At 35.4% G+C, this 19,764-nt stretch overlaps 1 protein-coding gene across 1 annotated transcript; it reads right to left on the reverse strand.

Annotated features, from left to right (window-relative positions):
- Nucleotides 1-12,453: 12,453 nt before the first annotated feature.
- LOC148550637 (uncharacterized) lies at nt 12,454-13,593 on the reverse strand. Its single transcript, XM_088494567.1, has 2 exons — nt 13,258-13,593; nt 12,454-12,909 (listed from the first exon to the last, which is right to left on the reverse strand). The coding sequence occupies exons 1-2, from the start codon at nt 13,591-13,593 to the stop codon at nt 12,454-12,456; spliced, it is 792 nt and encodes a 263-aa protein (XP_088350693.1).
- Between the last annotated feature and the right edge of the window lie 6,171 nt (nt 13,594-19,764).

The raw sequence follows: 19,764 nt of genomic DNA on the forward strand, positions 1-19,764 counted from the left end.
GCTAGTTTTAGGATTTGGTTTTCTTTGTCTCTTATTTGATTTTGTTTTCATTTTCTCTTGCTATCATGAATTCTCACTTTGGCTATGAGTTTGGTTCCAACTATGTTGTAGGAAATGGGAACTTCAATGAGGATGTGTATCAAAGATGGAATAATCAAAGGTGGGAGGAGCCATATGCATATGACCAATCTTCATGGCAACAACCTCCACCAATGCACTATGAAGAAGAGCCATTCTATGATGCATACCAATCAAATGGCTATGGTGAGCATCCTTGTGACTTTCAAGAACTACCACCATATGCCTATGAGCCATATCCTCAACATAACCCTCAACCATACTCACAAGCCCCTTTCCACCAAACGCCTCCATATGACCCTCATCCATATCCACCATTACAACAACCTTTTGAGCCATTTGAACCACATATAGAGCCACCACCATCCCAACATCAATATTTTCAAGAGCCACCCCCTCCATATTATTACCAGGATGAACCACCTCCAATATATGAAAATTTTCAACCACAAGATGAATACTACTTTCTACCACAACCTCCCATGGAAGAATACTCATGTCCTTCGATCCAAGAGCCATATGATCCTAATCATATTATCTAAGAGGAACAAGAGTCAAGAAATCGTCTCAAGAAAACATTGGATCAACTTCAAGCAATCATGGAGCGTGTTGTGCAACAAGTGAAAAGAGTGGAAATTATTGAACCACCACAACTCTACCAAGAAGAACCACCTTTCTACTATGAATACTTCCCCCAAAATCATGAACCCTTCCATCCACCCCAACCTCCAATGGATGACATCCTTGATGTTCTTGTTCAAGGACAAGAGGAGATGAAAAGGGATGTAGAACAATTCACGGCCGCCTTAGATGAGGTGGTAAACCGGTTAGCATCCCAATGCTTGAACACTCAAGGAACTCCCATGGCTACATGTGGAGAATTAAATAAAGAGCATAATATGAAGGAGAGATTGGTGGGGAATGAGGAAAGTTGCTTGGTATTGGAACAATTGGAGGAAGCTATAATTGTTAAAGAAGAGGAAGAATTTGTTGAAGACTTAGGAGTTGCGGAGCCTCCATGGGAACATAGAGTTGAAGAAAATCCCTCCAAGATGATTGAAATTGATGCTAGGGAAGAAAGTGCACACCTTCCAAGGCATATTCCATATGAAGACTTGGATGGGATAGAGCAAGAATCAAGTTCCCTTGGTGAGGAAGATCAAGCACCAAGTCTTAGTGGTGAAGAATTCTTTGAGCTTGAAGAACCTTCTCCCGGTGAATTTGAAGGCAATGTGGAGGTAAAACTCTCTCACCTTCCCATTTATGATTTGAGTAAGGGAAAAAGCTTAGATAGAATTGATGAACAAAGGATTGAAATTAAGAGATCTTGTGAAGAGGTGAAAGTCCCTAGAAATAGAAGAACGAGGGTTGGTTACGCTTTGTCAAGATCTTTGGAAGCATCTTTGCCTAGGTTGCTATCTACTCCTTCACTTGAGTTGGCAAAATTCATTTCTATTAGCTTTATTGTCCCACTTGAGTATGGCTTGCTTGAAACGGATGGTCAACTTAGGATGCTTTGTGGGATGAAGCGTAAAAGAAGAATGTTTCGTGGTTGGCCTTGCAAATCAAGGCTCATTTTGGTTGATACTTTAAGAGTTAAATATAAAGGTTGGAGTAGTGCTCAAATAGATGGGTCTAGAAGGATTGTTGGGCACTTCATAGAGAATTCATCATGCTTACCACCCAAATGGAATAATGATGATCAACTTGAAGATGGGTGTGGCAACAAGATATGGGATCCGGGAATACATGAGGATCACCTTTGGGAGCTCATAGCTTGTGCGAAACTCCATCAAGTTTTGAAGATATTAACTTTGAAGAATGGAGTTTATTGGAGATTCAAGTATTGGTGGATGTTCCAAGATGAGTTCAAGCACAAGCTACCTTGAGAGGAGCTCCCCATAAGTCCAACTTAAGGACAATAAATAAAAGTGCTAGGTGGGAGACACCCTACCATGGTAAATTCTTTTCATTTTTCCCTTTGTAGATATTAGTAGAATAGGTTTGATTTCTTGTTTTGATTAGTTAGTTGAGTATATTTGGTAGTATAATATGTTAAATAAGGTTTTAGGGTGTTTTGGTAGCTGTTTGGAAGTTTGGAAGGATTAGTTTGGTGCAAGAACTTGGAAAAATTTTGAAAAACAGAGCACCATCCACGCGTGCGCGCACCTAGCGCGTACGCGTGCATCAAGCATTTTTGGCCATCCGCGCGCACACGCACATGGCGCGTACGCGTGGATGCAAAAATTCCATTCCCCAGCCAAAAACCTGAGAGTCAGGCCTGCACTGTGCGAACATTGGGCCTAAGGCACAAACCAACCTGCGCGTACGCGCACCTGGCGCGTACGTGCCCATGGCCTCAGTCGCGCAAAGCGCGCGTACGCACACTAGCCGCGTGCGCGCCAATAGGGCTATCTGCAATCCTGGGCTACTTTCCCGAGAGTTGTGCTAATTTTATGCCAATATTATGCCTGTAGCCTGACTCACGCGTACGCGCACCTGGTGCGTATGCGCCCTTAGGCCAAAATGCACATCGGCGCGTAAACGTGCATGACGCGTGCGCGCCGGTAAAAAAAGGTTTTTTTTTCTCCTCTTCCATTTTCTTTTGTTCATCACATTCGTATACTTCTATTCTTTACATTTCAATTTTGATTTTATAGCCTGTTCTCATTTTTTTTTCTAAGTTCCTCATTTTAATAATGGTGTTGAATTCTTATACTCAATTGTTGAGAACTTCTTGCATTGTTTTGGTGCTTCGTGACTTGTTGCATTAATTGTAATATTTGTCATACACACAAGATTAGTGCTTTAGTCCTTCTTAACTCATTATTCTTTGTTCTTGTGCCTCATTCTCATTGAGTTAGGATGGGACCAATTGCTCTCATGCTTATCACTAATCTTGTTTGTGTCAATTCTTATTTGATCTTGATGCTCAAGACGCTATTCATGCTTTGACTTTACTCTTGCATCAAGCTTGATGATGTGCCCTAGCTTACATTGTTTTCTCACTCATATGTTGTAGCTACCATGTAGTGAGAACCATACTCTTATTTGGCATTAGCCCCCGCCTATGTTCTTTTTGCTTTGATATCTTTATTGTAGGCTTAATTTTCTTTCTTTTTCCTTCCTTTTAGGTTGGCCACCAAGAAAGGAGAAAAAGGAAAAGCTTTTAAATGGGGCAACAAACAAGTCATCCGCACTATCTTTTGACGGAGCTCATCAATTGTAGCCACCCATCCCCATTGCTCTTCTTTGCATGCACCAAGGACGGTGCAATCTTCAAGTGTGGGGAGGTCGTCTGACCGGTCAGCGATTTTGGGTGACAAGTTTCTAATCTCAATACTTTTGCATTTTATTTTTTTTTAGGTTTTTTAGGATTTTACTTTCATTTTCTTATTTTTGCATATATATACACAATAAGCTTAGTCAAAATAATGAGATTTTTCAAGATCTCTATCTATAGGGCACCTCAATTGATTTGAGTGAAAACTTTTCATTGAACTTGCTTGAACTATATATATATATATCGTGGAACATGGTTTTTGAGCTAAGAACACAAGCTTGTGAGTCTTGAGCCTAATGGTGTGGTTACATCTTATAACCACTTATTTTCCTTCTTGTGTGCATTATTCTCTTTCTATGATTGTAATCTTTGATTTGTTTGATTCTTTATGTCCATTATTTTGTGTATTCATGCATTTATATGATTGAGGCCATCATTTCATTTAGCTCACTTACCCAAATAGCCTTACCTTTTATCTCCCATTGTTAGCCAATTTGAGCCTACGATTAACCCATTTGTTCTTAATTTTAGCACATTACAAGCCTTGAAGTGAAAAACAATAAATGTCCTTTATTTAAATCTTTGATTAGTTTAGGCTAGTGTGTGTGTGTGTGTGTGTATCATTTAAGTGTGGGAACCTTGGGACATTGGGGGAATAAAAGGGTAGTTTTGTATTTTTGTTGAAAATATTGGGAATTGGGTACATGCTCATGTGTAATAAATGTAAAGCCTTATGCATTGATGTTCTTGTATAATAGAATGAGAAAAAAAATAAAAGAAAAAAAAAATATATATATATATATAGAAAAAGAAAGAAAAAGAAAAAAAAAGAAATAAAAAGGGGACAAAAATGCACCAAAGCAAAGCGAAGCTCAATAAAATCAATGCATATAAGTTGTGAAATGAAAAGAAAATGCATGAGTATGTTAAAAAAGTGAAAAATGGGTAGTTAGGTTAGTTTGAATTGTATAGGATGTCATAGGTTAGGTGAAAAGTCTAAGCTTATCAAAGATTCAAATTTCAAGCTCACTTGACCAAATATGCATCCTACCTTGACCCTAGCCCCATTACAACCTAAAAAAAAGACCTCGTGATACTTGTATGCATGCATGAAATAAATGTCGATTGTTAGAAGAAAAACAAATCTTGGAAAGCATGATTAGGGAAGAATTGAGTGAATCAACCCTAAACACTTGAGCGAATAGAGTGCAAATACATCTGATGAGGGTTCGATTACTTAATTACATGTTTTCCACCTATGATCATCACTCCTCATGCAAGTTTGTAAAAATAATTAATAGCTCAGTTCAATTGTGGTTTGGCATGGTTGTTAATACCCTTAGCCCTTGTGCATATATGTATTCTTGGGAGTTGATTTATTTTGACCAAGCAATTGCATTCATATAGATAGATGCATATAGTTTAGGTTGCATTTAGATTAGTTCACATTGAATAAATATTGATACCCTTTACTTTCTCTTGGTTTAAGCATGAGGACATGCTTGGTTTAAGTGTGGGGAGGTTGATAAACCCCATTTGTAGGGTTTATCTTGTGCTTGATTTAGGGTATTTTATAACCTTTTACCCACATTTATCCAATAAAATAGCATGATTTTATAACTTCTCCTTTAATTGTGCTTAAGAGTGAAAACATGCTTTTTAGGACCTAGAATAGCTAAATTTAATTCACCATGATTCCATTAGATGCCTTAATATGTTTGTTAAGTGATTTCAGATTTAGGAGGCAAAGATTGGATCAAGAGAATGAAGGAAAAGCATGTAAAAATGGAGAACTCATGAAGAAATGAAGGAATCGCAAAAGCTGTCAAGCCGACCTCTTCGCACTTAATCGACCATAACTTGAGCTACAGAGGTCCAAATGATGCGGTTCTAGTTGCGTTGGAAAGCTAATATCCGGGGCTTCGAAATGATATAAGATTTGCAATAGTTGCACCGAGCATAAGGGCTCGCACATGCACTGTACGCATGAGCACCAATTTGCACGAAATTCATTAAATGCAAATTCATGGCCAGCGAATTCTAAAGCCTTGTGGGCCCAACCCAACTCATTTCTGATGCTATTTAACCCAAGGATTGAAGAGGAATGAGATATCTAGTCATTAGTTTTAGTTTTATTTTAGTTTTATCATGCTTTAGTTAGTTTCTAGAGAGAGAAGTTCTCTCTTCTCTCTAGGATTAGGATTAGGTTTTAGATCTAGATCTAGCTCTTCTTCTCCTCTTCTAATTTTTCTTTTTCTTCCCTAATTGTCCTCTTGTAGTTGTAGAATTCTTCTTCTCTTGTAATTCTTTTGTATTGTTAGTTGTAGTTTATGAATTTTCTTTTATAGATCTACATCTCTTCTTCAATGCAATTGGTAAGTTCTTTGTTGTTCCATAATTGTTTTCCTTTTTATTGTTGATCTCTTGCTATTCTAGTTAGATATCTCTTTAATTCTTGCAATTCATGTTGTTTACTTTTATTGCCTTCTATGTGTTTGTTAAAATGCTTCTTTTAGTTATGAGTTTACTTTTCTATTATTTTGCCTTTCTATTGTTAATCTCTTACTTTTATAGTTGTAGATTCCTTTAATTCTTGCAATTTACTATGCTTTTCTTTTATGCCTTCCAAGTGTTTGATGAAATGCTTGGTTGGATTTTAGAGTAGATTTTAGTGCTCTTGCTTGGGAAGGTAACTTAGGAACTCTTGAGTTACTAATGTCCAAGTGATTGACGATTGGGAGCCATTAACTCTAGATCTCACTAATTGATTTGGTGGAAAACTAGGACTTATGGACTTGGATTAACATAGCTCATTTGACTTTCTTTTATTAGTTAGAGGATGACTTAATGGGGTTGATCCTTGCCAATTCTCATGTTGTGGTTAGTGATTAGGATAGAGATCCTTGACCACCAAACCTTGCCAAGTCCTTTTTAGCTATTAGTTTAATTCATTGCCATTTACTTTTATTGTTTCTTATCAAAAACCCCAAAACATGCTTCATAACTAATAACAAGACACTTTATTGTAATTCCTAAGGAGAACGACCCGAGGTTCAATACTTCGGTTTATAGATTTTAGGAGTTTGTTTTAGTGACAAATAAAATTTTTGTATGAAAGGATTAATGTTGGTTTAGAAACTATACTTGCAACGAGAATTTATTGTAAATTCTAAACCACACAAAAATCTTCTCATCAGTCCACTTGGTCGTCTTTCCGTTGCTACCTGCTCACTCTCTCCACCGATGGAGCTCCCCTGTTTGTAGTAATAGCATGAATCAAATTAACAACAGCGAAGTAAACTTGTTAAAATACTAAGCCGTTAAAACGTGCTTACCCTTGGCGGCGCCGAATCCTTTCGTCCACGCTTTTGTGGTGCTTTTTTTCTCGATTTTCTCCTTTCAGATTGCGGTGACCGGCCTTTTATGTCTTCACCTTTCCGCTGTCTAGTCATGAGGCGGCCCAGATTTAAGAAATGAAGAGAGTCATTGACCTTAGTCAAACCCCCAAGCATCACCAACACAAAAACCAGAAACAAAAAAAAAACCATTCACATCTTAAATACACGGGGTCAACCACAACTACCTAGCACATCTGAAACTGGAAAAACATATTTAGAAACAACCAAATAGCAAACATAAGAAACATCTTGAGTCCTCTCGAAAGCAGCATCCACTTACATACTGGCATAAAGTAACCGATTACCAGAGAGAAATGAGTACCTCGAATATAATATATTGCGCCTTCTTTTCTAGCCTCTCCGAGGTCTACGCAGCTAGCCATGGCTTAGCCTCATGACGGTTGTCGAGCTGGCCGTATTGCAACCACTGAAAATAGAGGACCTGCACAAAGGATGGTTACCGGTTATGTTCTACATGAAGGAAAAACAGTTTGAATATATTCTTAAGTTGAATAGTTAGCACCAGATATGGTTCAAGATGGTAAAAGGTTAGAAAGCAATGGGGGAAAGTCTTTGGCATTCAGAAAAATGACTTAACAAGTAGTAGGGTAAAAAAAGAAAAGGAGAATCAGTTTTGGCCATTCATTGCAGGACCAATAATATAAACTTTTTGAATGGGAAAGACATATTACATAAAAGACAAAAACTATCTAATCAGTTCAAAAAAAAAAAACACGGATGTCCACTTAGATAATCATCCACATCGCTACCAATAGATTGAGTTAAAACTCCAACAAACCTTTCCAAAAAATCTCTTTTTGATGCTGCAATTTTAAATAACCACATTCAGACAAAAGTTTAATTTAAAACAAAAAAATAAACTTAATTATAACTAACTTTTTTCTTACAAAACACCCATTACACAAGGAAGAACATCAGCTAACGTATACAAGAGATATATAGCAAGGCACATAGAACTAGTGACATGAAATATTCAGCTGAAATCATAAGCTGAAACATCTAAAATTAGTCAACAAAAATGCAAGTAATTCAGCAACATATCGGTACTAGTGCCTGAACTCTCGAAACTAATGCATAGGAAATTAATTTTCTACAAGTTATGTTCTACATAAAAAAATAGCATACTGAATTTACTAATAGTCATTACGTCCTACCAGCATGACGAAGATGCAACCTTCACAAATTTTGTTCCCTTTCAGCTTATACTTCTCGGTTGCCATGTTGAACCACTTTAGAGTTTACAACAGCCAGTTGAATCTTCGTGGATCAAAAACATCTAAGACGGGGTAGATGTGCCATGGCGAAATTACCTGTTGAGTGGTGGGGTACAGGAACATTTTTATTACCACCAGTAAAAAATATCTCCTGAACTCCATTCTATCTTATTCTGTTGCCATTGGACAGTTGTAAACTAAATCCCAGAGTTCAGTTATTGTCTGTCTATAGAACCTCTTTTTGATAGTCACGTGGCAGGGATTACTGTCATCCAGGGATGGGAATGGATCGCCTACAACATGTTCATGTGTTAGTGCATGGTGATATATCTATACCCAAAGATATTTGTGCCAATACGCTTACGCCACACTAGGTAATTAAGATAGCAAAACTTACCTCGAGACGGAATGCCAAAAACCCTCCCGATTAACTCGGCATTGAGGCGGATGTTTCCAATGTCGAGTATAAAAGTTCTTGGCTTCACTTGATATGACTCGACCAGGTGAACCATGATGGCTTGCTTCACCGACCAATTTGGAACAAGCCTCAAGAATCCGAATCTGATCTCATCAATCTCCGCAAGCTTCTCAATGGAGTTGTTTTTAAATAGCGTGCTCATCATGTCATGTATGTAGCTGGGCAAGTATCACGACTCTAACAATTTTTGTTAATTGTAACACTAGCTGTAAGTCACACATAAGATCATGTGGAATATTAAAATGAGAATGGTAGACATCATTTTACCTTTTTTTCCATGTTGGTTGGCTTTTCTGCAAAATAATCCTGCTGCGGTTTCACAAGAAACAGCCCCGAATCCTTTAATGGATACTGCATACAAAGATCAGAGGCAACATCAAAAGAGTTCTCAATTAAACATGGTTGATGATGCTATACGAAACTCATATCAATTAATACCATATTAAACCAAAATTAGAAGCAGTATATATCAAATTGCACGAGGTTCATTTTTAAACACATGCAAAATTAGAGTAGATGTTCAGCATGAATAGAAAACTGCCTGAAGAGAGTCTTAAGTTACACAGATTGCATCAAGTGTGCATTCCAGGGTATAAAGGGTTGGAAAGCAAATAGGTAAATTTGCATATATAAAACATGATTTAACAAGCAGTAAGCTACAAGACGGGTAGTAGAAATGATTTCAGAGTTCCAAATAAATTGACTCTTGGATCATGAGTAAGGACCAAAATTAAGTTCAACCAAAATTAGACTAAATTTAATATAATTTCATCATCCAAAATCCAAACCACTATTCAGAGCACATGAATAATCAATCTCCAATCATATTCAATATAGCAAAATCCAACTCCCAATAACAACATCTTTCGCTCTCTAATTTTTGAATCATCCATTCGCTAGTTACAGCAATTTAACAACATCCAACAACTTAGCAAAAGTAAACCACTTCGACTACAACCATAGTTCCTGAACCTAAGCATAGATTACAAAACAAAATTAAACCATTTCTAATTTTATGTTCTTGGTAATTAATAAACTCCAATAGATGTTGTAAAACCTCCAACAAATCTTACCCAGAAAATCGAATTTTCTTGCTGGAATTTTATATAATCAGGTACAGACCCAAGTTCAATTAGAAAAAAAAAACATACTTACCAGTGATCACGCTTTTGCGAAACTCCTAAACCATAAAAATATGCAGCTGATATTTATCAAAAGGACCAGTGATTCACCAAGATTATAGTACCTGAAAATGGATACTGCATACAAAGATCAGAGGCAATATCAAAAGAGTTCTCAATTAAACATGGTTGATGATGCTATACGAAACACATATCAATTAATACCATATTAAACCAAAATTAAAAGCAATATATATCAAATTGCACGAGGTTCATTTTTAAACACATGCAAAATTAGAGTAGATGTTCAATATGAATAGAAAATCGCCTGAAGAGAGTCTTAAGTTACACAGATTGCATCAATTGTGCGTTCCGGAGTATAAAGGGTTAGAAAGCAAACAGGTAAATTTGCATATAGGAAACATGATTTAACAAGCAGTAAGTTACAAGACGGGTAGTAAAAACGATTTCAGAGCTCCAAATAAATTGACTCTTGAATCATGAGTAAGGACCAAAATTAAGTTCAACCAAAATTAGACTAAATTTAATATAATTTCATCATCCAAAATCCAAACTACTATTAAGAGCACAGCAACAATCAATCTCCAATCACATTCAATATAGCAAAATCCAACTGCCAATAACAACATCTTTTGTTCTCTAATTTCTGAATCATCCATTCGCTAGTTACAGCAATTCAACAACATCCAACAACTTAGCAAAGGTAAACCACTTCGACTACAACCATAGTTCCTGAACCTAAGCATAGATTACAAAACAGAATTAAACCATTTCTAATTTTATATTCTTGGTAATTAATAAACTCCAATAGATATTGTGAAACCTCCAACAAATCTTACCCAAAAAATCAAATTTTCTTGCTGGAATTTTATATAATCAGGTACAGACCCAAGTTCAATTAGAAAAAAAATACATACTTACCAGTGATCACGCTTTTGCGAAACTCCTAAACCATAAAAACATGCAGCTGATATTTATCAAAAGGATCAGTGATTCACCAAGATTATAGTACCTGAACTATACAACATAAAAGAAACCTTCAATCCCTAAAATTTAACTGGAAACACTACAACAACACCATGTCCAAATCCCTTTTCAAAACATGCAGAGGAAATCATAAGAAACATCTAAATACTTACCAATTAGTTGGAGCAGTGGAAGTCCAATGGTGTTCGGCCGAGCTGCACCAGGAGGCTTCAATGGCACCGCTAACACCGGCATGCAGCAGCAGCGGCGCGCCCTCCGTGATGAGAAGACCCTACTCGCTCGACACACCTGGGTGGGAGCCCGTGACCGCGACCGAGGTTGGTGAAGCTACAAGGGGACGGGGGAGTCGCGCCATTCTGGAACAGTGCGTGGAGGCGCGATGCGCAGAGGCGCGGGGGGAGGCGTCGCGGCGTCCGAAGAAGACAGGGAAGAGGTTTGTCCAACGCTCCCGGAATCGTGGCACGGCCGTAGATGGTTTTCAAAATATGGTGCGGTAAAACGGTGAAAGGAAATGGTAGGGTTTTGGGGAGGGTGATTTTGGTTTATCCTTGGTCAATTTTGGGGTGATGCTGAAGTGAATTAGGCTTTTGGATCCCAACCCAAGAGCATTTGGCTAGTTTTTTGCTGGAACCATCTTGATTTTCTAGCATTGTTATAATTTTACTAATTAGTTCAATGTGCTTCCCTCTCAATCTATTTTATTCGCATTATGAAGGTTTTATCACATAGTTTTTCGTCTTTATGTATTTCATATAAAATGAATTTTTAATATAATTTAAGGGATTAATAACCATATTTAGACAATTTAATTTTTATGTACCCTCAATATAAGAGAATTTTACAAAACTTTTCAACCTGTGTGTTCATGTATTGTTATATAAATAAAAGTGACCAATATTTTTAAATCAAATATTTAAAAAATTACTTCACAATACATAAGATGTGATCACTCGAGCCTGTGTTTAGTTAATTGTCACGGTCTTGAATACACTCCATTGAACTTACTCGACCTTTTGAACTAGGACTAAGTCAGCCTAACCTTCAATATTTAGCAAAGAAGCTAATAACACAAGAGAAAGGAAGTTTTGATGGAAAGAATACTTTATTACTCAAGTGTTTGTTACAAATGACTCACACACTCAAACTCTAACTCTGACTCCCTATTTATAACCATCCACCTCCTCAATGGATAGTTAGGATTAAATTTACTGAACGATCCAGATTGATCATCCAAAATCTTCACTATAAATATCTATTCTACCATATTTCTCTAAATACTTCTAGATTATTTCATACTACTCTTCATATTCTTATATACATCCACACTCTTTTAGAATACTCTACAATATTTTAGAGTCTTCTAAAATCTTCTAGAGTATTCTGGGATCTTCTAGAACATTTTAGAATATTCTGGAACCATTTAAAACATTCTCAAATACCCTAAAAAATTATATAAACACCATTAAATATAACTTTCTAAAATTTAGCGTGATAATGTTTATGTTTCATTTGACCTTAGGCCCTCTCCATAAACCCGCAAAGAAAAAAGAGGTTAAAATTTAACTACAACTCAGCAATTCTGTTGGGGTTTTTTCTTTTTCTAATATTAAAGTTTGTTACACAAGTATTTATCCAGTTACATACCATAATTAGCTTTTTTGCTCTGTTATTTTTAATTACTATTTTTTTGAAACAAAGGAAGCTCAACACATGAGAGTGGAGCATAAAACAAACATAAACAGAAGAAAATCTAAAAACAAAAGGTAACAATCCTATGTCATCTCCGGCATTGCCATCAACAACCAGTAGGATCAATACTAGTACACTCCTTATAGCTCAAAAACGTCCTGTTTTATATGACACCAACATTAACCTCTTGATTGTTGAAGATCCTATTATTGCGTTCTAACCAGACGTTCCAAATAACCGCAAAAAACCCAACCAGCCACCTCTTCTGCTCCTCTTTTCTATTTGGCGTTCCATTCCAACTCTCAAACAAGCCTTTAATGCTTCCTAGGACAGCCCAATCTTTGTGAAAACATCTCAACCAGACGCACCACACCTGCCATGTAAACTCACAAAACACAAACAAACGATGAACACACTCGATTTCCTTTTTACACAAGACACAGATACTATCATGTTGTTGAAGTATGCCTAATCTACTCAACCTTTCTTTAGTATTCACTCTTCCTACTAAAACAAACCAACCAAACAGCTCGACTCTAGTCGGAACCAACCCTTTCCAAATCGCACTTGTGAAGCTATAACTCGTAATCTCCTCCGAAAGATTCTCAGATTGCAACACCTGCAAAAAAGAGTTAGTAGAAAAAATACCTTTATTATCAAATTTCCAAACAAGATTATCCTCTCTGTCAGCTGATAGTTTCACTGGTCTTAATCTCTCATGAAGTTGGTGCGCTAGTTCCAACTCCCATTGAAACAATTCTCTCCTCCAATGGAAATTTCAAATCCACTTTAACCCATCCCAGAACCCACAATCCCCTATCACAGATCCTTGTTGGTTTGAAACAGAGAAGAGCCTTGGAAAACTCGCTTTCAGAGGACCACCATGGACCCAATTATCTTCCCAGAAACATGTTCTACGCCCATTTCCAACTTCCATTGTCAGCCCACTCATCATTTTTTCTTTTACCCGCTGTTCCTTTATATTCAACTGACAGATGTCTTTCCAGGGGCTACCCTTTACTGGTAGAGTCTGACTAGAAAGCATAACCTGAGGATTCAAATTGTTACAGGAGCATACAATCTTCTTCCATAACGGACAATCTTCCTTGGAGAACCGCCACCACCACTTAAACAGCAGTGCTGTGTTCCTGAGCACTGCATCCCCAACCCCTAACCCTCCAGCCTTCTTAGGAGCCTGAACCATTTCCCACTTCACTAAAGGTATACCGTTGTTACCATCCTCCTTACACCACAGGAATCTCCTCTTTAAGGCAATCAACTTGTCAGCGACCGCCTTCGCCATCTTGTACAAGCTAAGGTAATAAACCGGCAGGCTATTCAACACCAATTTAATAAGAACTAGCTTGTCTGCTTTATTTAGAACCTTCGCTTTCCATAAGCTGAGATTCGCTTCCACCTTATCTATGACCGGTTTCCAAGTCTTCACCAAATGCGGGTTCGCTCCTAGAGAAATCCCGAGATACCTCTCAGGTAAAATAAACAGCTTGCTTGCACTCTAGAAGGCCACACACATGTTCCACCCACTCCTGCTCACAATTAACTGAGATGAGATTCGACTTATCAAAGTTAATGCTCAGACCCGACATCAGCTCAAAATACCGCAGCAACCTCTTATAATTCACAATTGTCTCTGTCTCCGGAGGACAAACCTCTCCCGGAATCGTGACAGCAAACCTCTTATAATCCTATTTTAATTACTATTATATTCAACATCTTAAGCATGTATTGATAAAATTAAATAACCCTCCCCCTCCCCTCCTTTTATTTCTTATTTTTAATAAGTTGTCATGTCTTAAGAGTTAAGATGTTTGAACTTTGAATCCCCTCCAACACAAAAGCAAACTTTGATTTTGTAAGAGTCCTATTTGTTCGCAGGAGCAAAAAATGGTGCAACTTACATGAATTGCACAACTTGACTAACTCAACCCAAAGCCATCTCCATTATTTGTTTTCCATCGTCACCACGCACACAACTACACACTATCTTTATCACATAATAATAATAAGAAAATATTATCAAATTTATCAACATTCTTTGACCCTTACCACTGAGTACAGAGGCAGGCGTCGAGTTGTCCTTTCAAATCAAGCTAAGCATACTAATAATTGAAAATATCTATCATGTAAAAAAAATTATACTATTATTTATATATTATTAGAAAAAAAATAAAAAATCCCAATTCATTTCACTAATTATTCTTTTAAATTCTGAAAAAAAATATTTTAATTTTTTTATGCTTTTAAAAGTAAAATATATTTTATTTTTTAAATATTAAAAAAATAATTAAGATGATATATTAGAATTTACAATCAGTACACTTATTAAAAATATTATTGTTTTTAGGTTTAATTATTCTGTCGGTCTCTATAGTTTTGTGAAATTTTTAATTAGGTTCCTATACTTTTTTCTTTTTAATTGGGTCTCTGCACCAATTTTTTTTTTCAATTAAGTCCCTCTTAGTAGTAATTGGTTTAATTTTATAGGATCCAACTAAAAAAAAGAATTGGTACAGGGACCTAAATAAAAAAAAAATGTAAGGACTCAATTAAAAAAAAATTGGTGTCAGGACTCAATTAAAAGAAAAAAAAGTATAGAGACCTAATTGAAAATTTTGCAAAACTATAGGGACCAGCAGAATAATTAAACCTTGTTTTTATTCTGACAAGTCTGTCAAATTGCTCTGTGAAATTCAAATAACTCTCAATTTAGATCGTTATCTCTATAAGACAAACTCTTAATTTTATTCAATTTGACTTATTATTCTTTCTTTTTTAAAATTTTTTTTCGTTTTTCGACCATACACCATTACATAAATACCTTTAGTATTATTTTAAAAAATTTTTACCTTTTATTATACTATTCTACTTTTAGACATCTTTATATTTTATTTTTCAATAATTAATAAAATATAACCTACTACTTTTGGGGAAAAAAAAGCTAAGCATCCCAGGACTTCACAAAATCACAAGTCCACTGTCATTAGGGATGAAAAAAATCCGTTACCCACGTATATACGTAGGAATTATCACGAAAAAATTAATAGAGATTCGTAAAATTTTTAAATTGGGACGGGACGGGGATTGAGTTATTCATTCCATAGAAATTCGCAAAATTCTTGCAAAAAGATATATATATATATATATATATATATATTTTGTAAATAATCATAATTCATTTGATTTTAATTTATATGTTAAAAATTTTATTTGTATGTTATTATATTAAATTTGTGTTTGAATTGTATTTTATTTGATCTATTTGATTAAATTGTATAAAATTTTATTATGGTTGTGTAATTTTTTTAAAAATTATTTAAAATTTAATTATATCCAATTATCTATGGATACCCGTAGGTAGGGTTGGAAATGAATCGAATTGAGCCGAGTTAGACCAAGCTCAAACTCAAGCTCGACTCATAAAAATTGAACTTGGCTCATGACTCGACTTATTAACAAGTGAGCCTATTTCTTAAATTCAAGCTCAACTCACCAAAAGGACACAAGTTGGCTCGAACTTACGAGTTGGCTCAAATAACAGAATATAATTTATAATTTTATATTAACAAATTATATATATATATATATATATATTAAAAAAGTTAATTTTATATATTGACTATCTATTAATTATAAATTTTTTATTCATGTCCTATATCAAAATTATATATAAAAAATGACTATAAAATTTGATACGTGCTTCAAATGTTCGTGATATGAAGAGTTCAAGTGTTATTTAGAAGATATTAGTTTACATTTTTAGATTATTTTAATTTAATGTATTTTGATTTTGTTTATTTAATTACTAGATTGGCCTTATGTGTATGGGCTTTAGGGTTTTCTTTATTTTAACCTAATAAGAGGTTATAAATACCTCCTTAGCTATTGTAGTCATAATATAGAATGATTTAGAGGTTTTGAAAACCTTTTTTTGGTTTCACGATGAAATCTTGGTATGAACAATTGAGGTTGAGGAGTCCCTCTCTTGTTGCATCGGGGAATTGAGTAGAAGGTTGAGGAGTCCCTTCGATTCAATTCCCAAACTATGGCGTTGACAAGTTAGGTTGAAGAGTCCCTTTCTTGTTGCGTCAAGAAATTGGGTAGAAAGTAGAGTGATTCTCTTTGTACTCAATTTCGACCTATACTTTTTGTTTTTATTTCAATTTTAATGTATCTTTTCTATTCAATTTTAATTATTGTCTTGTTTATCTTTTTATTTCTTTATCATTTGGTATCAGAGGTCATGTATTAGATTAATTCTTATTAATCTATATTTATTCTTCTTTTATCATAAAAAAAAGAGTCCAGTATTTATCGCGTCTTTCTTTTTGTTTTTGTGTTCTTGTTTTCGTTTGCGTTTTATTATTGTTTAAAAAAAAGCATAAAATGAAAAAGAAAAAAAAAATTATCTTCCTTATAGTTATTGTCCTTTTCATATATTTTTTTCCACCTACAAGATTCAAGGACGAATCTTTTTTGAAGAGGAAGAGAATAATACGTGCTTCAAATGTTCGTGATATGAAGAGTTCAATTGTTATTTAGAAAATATTAGTTTACATTTTTAGATTATTTTAATTTAATGTATTTTGATTTTGTTTATTTAATTACTAGATTGGCCTTATGTGTATGGGCTTTAGAATTTTCTTTATTTTAACCTAATAAGAGGTTATAAATACCTCCTTAGCTATTGTAGTCGTAATATAGAATGATTTAGAGGTTTTGAAAACCTTTTTTTTGGTTTCACGATGAAATCTTGGTGTGGACAATTGAGGTTGAGGAGTTCCTCTCTTGTTGCATCGGGGAATTGAGTAGAAGGTTGAGGAGTCCCTTCGATTCAATTCTCAAACTATTGGCGTTGACAAGTTAGGTTGAAGAGTCCCTTTCTTGTTGCGTCAAGAAATTGGGTAAAAAGTAGAATGATTCTCTTTGTACTCAATTTCAATCTATTATTTTTTATTTTATTTTAATTTTAATGTATCTTTTTTTATTCAGTTTGAATCATTATCTTTTTGTTTATCTTTTATTTCTTTATCAAAATTTTAATATATATATATAATTGAGCTGGCTCAGGAACTAATAAGTTGAGTTTATCTAAGTTTAAATTCGGCTAATTTAATTTATGAACTCAATTTCATGCTCAAATTCGACTCACCAACTCACAAGTTTAGCTTATCAAGCTATTAACGAGTCGAGCTCGAGGTGACTCCTCAAGCTGACTTAACTCACTTCCAATTCTACAAGTAGATATCCACTTCTTTCACAGAAAAAAAAAAAAACATAACAAAAATAAAAGCGAAGGACATTTTACTAAATGAAAACAAAATACAAAAAAGAGGTCCATCCCCATCAAAACCCATTGTCCTCTCTAATTTTTACTTCGCCTACATCACCTTTGGAAAGGATTGCAGTCAGGTAAGGCTTGAAATAAGCTCAAAGCAATGTCTCTGCTTTTTGTCTTTTCAACATTATTTACAAACTCTCATTGTTTCCATATAGGTTTAACGGATTTTGTCCCATTTTATGAGTCATTTCTTGCATGAAATCCGGAAAAAAATATGATATAAAACAAAAAAGATGATATTTTTCTATTACTATTAAAAACAATAAAAAATTGTTTTGTAAAACCAAACAGATCCATAGTCCTCCCTTTATATGTTTGCTCCTAAAATCCAGCTTAATTTCTCCATAATTTATATGAATTTTTCTTAGTGCATGAACAGTCACAATTTAATCACTCAAACAATAACTTCATTTTCCAATTTCCTCTCCCTTAGTTCTTATGATTGTTCCCTAGCATCATAGAAACACAAAATCATCTTCTCAGATTGGCAACTGCTATTTATCAGGTCTCACAACAACCAATGTTCCCACATTGTGCTGGGTCATCTGCAACAAATGTAAAATTTAGTTAAAAAACACTAGCTCCTTACATATTCCAGATATTAGTAACAATTACAATGAAGATCGGATTCATGTACCGATTAACTAGCATCGTAAACAGAGTCGTTCGTCGTGCACCACAGCCAGGAGCCATCTATACTTTTGCCCTTTGCCTCCAGGATGTTAGAAATTGTGGTGCCCTCAAAGCCATGCTCCTCCATGCGTGCTGGAGTAGCATAGGACTTGAACAGGATGCAATTGAGGGGAATTCACCATGCAGATTTTTTGTAGAATTGTACTCTTGACAACGTTCCCATGGAGGAATGCTAGAGGCCAGCAATTTTAGTGTTTTGTAACTATCAATCGGCCAACAATAGTGTTTTTAATGGTGTGAGATTATATTTAATGGTAAAAAATCACTCACTTTTATTTTGATGGTTAAGTGCTGGCCAGAAAACACAAAAGTTGCTGACCCCTAGACTTTTTCATTCACCAATTAGGTAGCGTACTGCATACCAATTTATCTGTGTACCATAACGCCATATGTATATTTTCCAGATAATATTTTATAACCATTCCCGTACTGAAACGTAACTATGACACAAACAGATCATAGCGTACCCCTTAGTGTTTTATCATTTCAATATTTTCAGCTGTCTAATCTTCATGCAATAGGCTAAACACTAACATCCATTTCATTTTCTTAACCTCAACCAAATAAACTCTTCAGATCTTATATCGTGACGCTAGAAATAAGAAATAATAAAAAAATGTATTAAACAGAACAACAGGGATACGAGAGTTATAAATTCAATCCTCATCAAATATAATGAATGAATGAAAGAAAGAAACAATCGTTGCATTTAAAAAGAATAAAATTATACATACGAAAGAGATCTGATGAGGAAAAAAATAAGAGGGAATCACCAGAGATGAGATCAGATGAGAAGAGAAGAGAGAAAGTTGTTGCGACCGAGAGAGAGAGGGGGAATGGATGACCCTAAGAAAGAACACTAGCTCAGTGCTACACTTTATGTGCTCACTGGTTTCTCTTACAGCAAAATGCTCTAATGACTCATTCTTTGTAACTAAAATGGGTCATGCACTATTATTAATGAATAGTTTGGATGCATAGTGCGTACCGGTGTTTCCTTTATCCACAGTTTATGGCAAAAACGCTCTTTATCTTTCTGACTCCCGGCAATTCCACCATTGATCCTTTCTGGCTCCATACCAGCAATGCTACTAACAAAGTAACGGGTGTCCGTTTTGTTGAATTGTTACGGGAGAGTACTATCAGCCTCCGTCTCATGAGCATCTAAAAGGATAAACGAGTGAATGGGATTATGGAGAAAGAGAAGGAGGACGACGGTGGCGGAGGGTGGGGGTTGGTAAACATGCATGCTCTGGCCGCGCCAAAGCCTGCCACCAAATAGGGTGGGTCAGCTTTGTCCGATTCGGTCAGACCAAAATCCATCCAATAAAAATCGAATTTGGAACAAAAAACTGGCTAAGATTGTAAACCGGAACAAGGCCAGCTCATATATAAATAAATGTATATGAGAAAGTCTAGGCG

Source organism: Arachis ipaensis, chromosome B7 (genome assembly GCF_059453495.1).
Source record: "Arachis ipaensis isolate K30076 ecotype BB chromosome B7, ASM5945349v1, whole genome shotgun sequence".
Classification (NCBI taxonomy): Eukaryota; Viridiplantae; Streptophyta; class Magnoliopsida; order Fabales; family Fabaceae; genus Arachis; species Arachis ipaensis.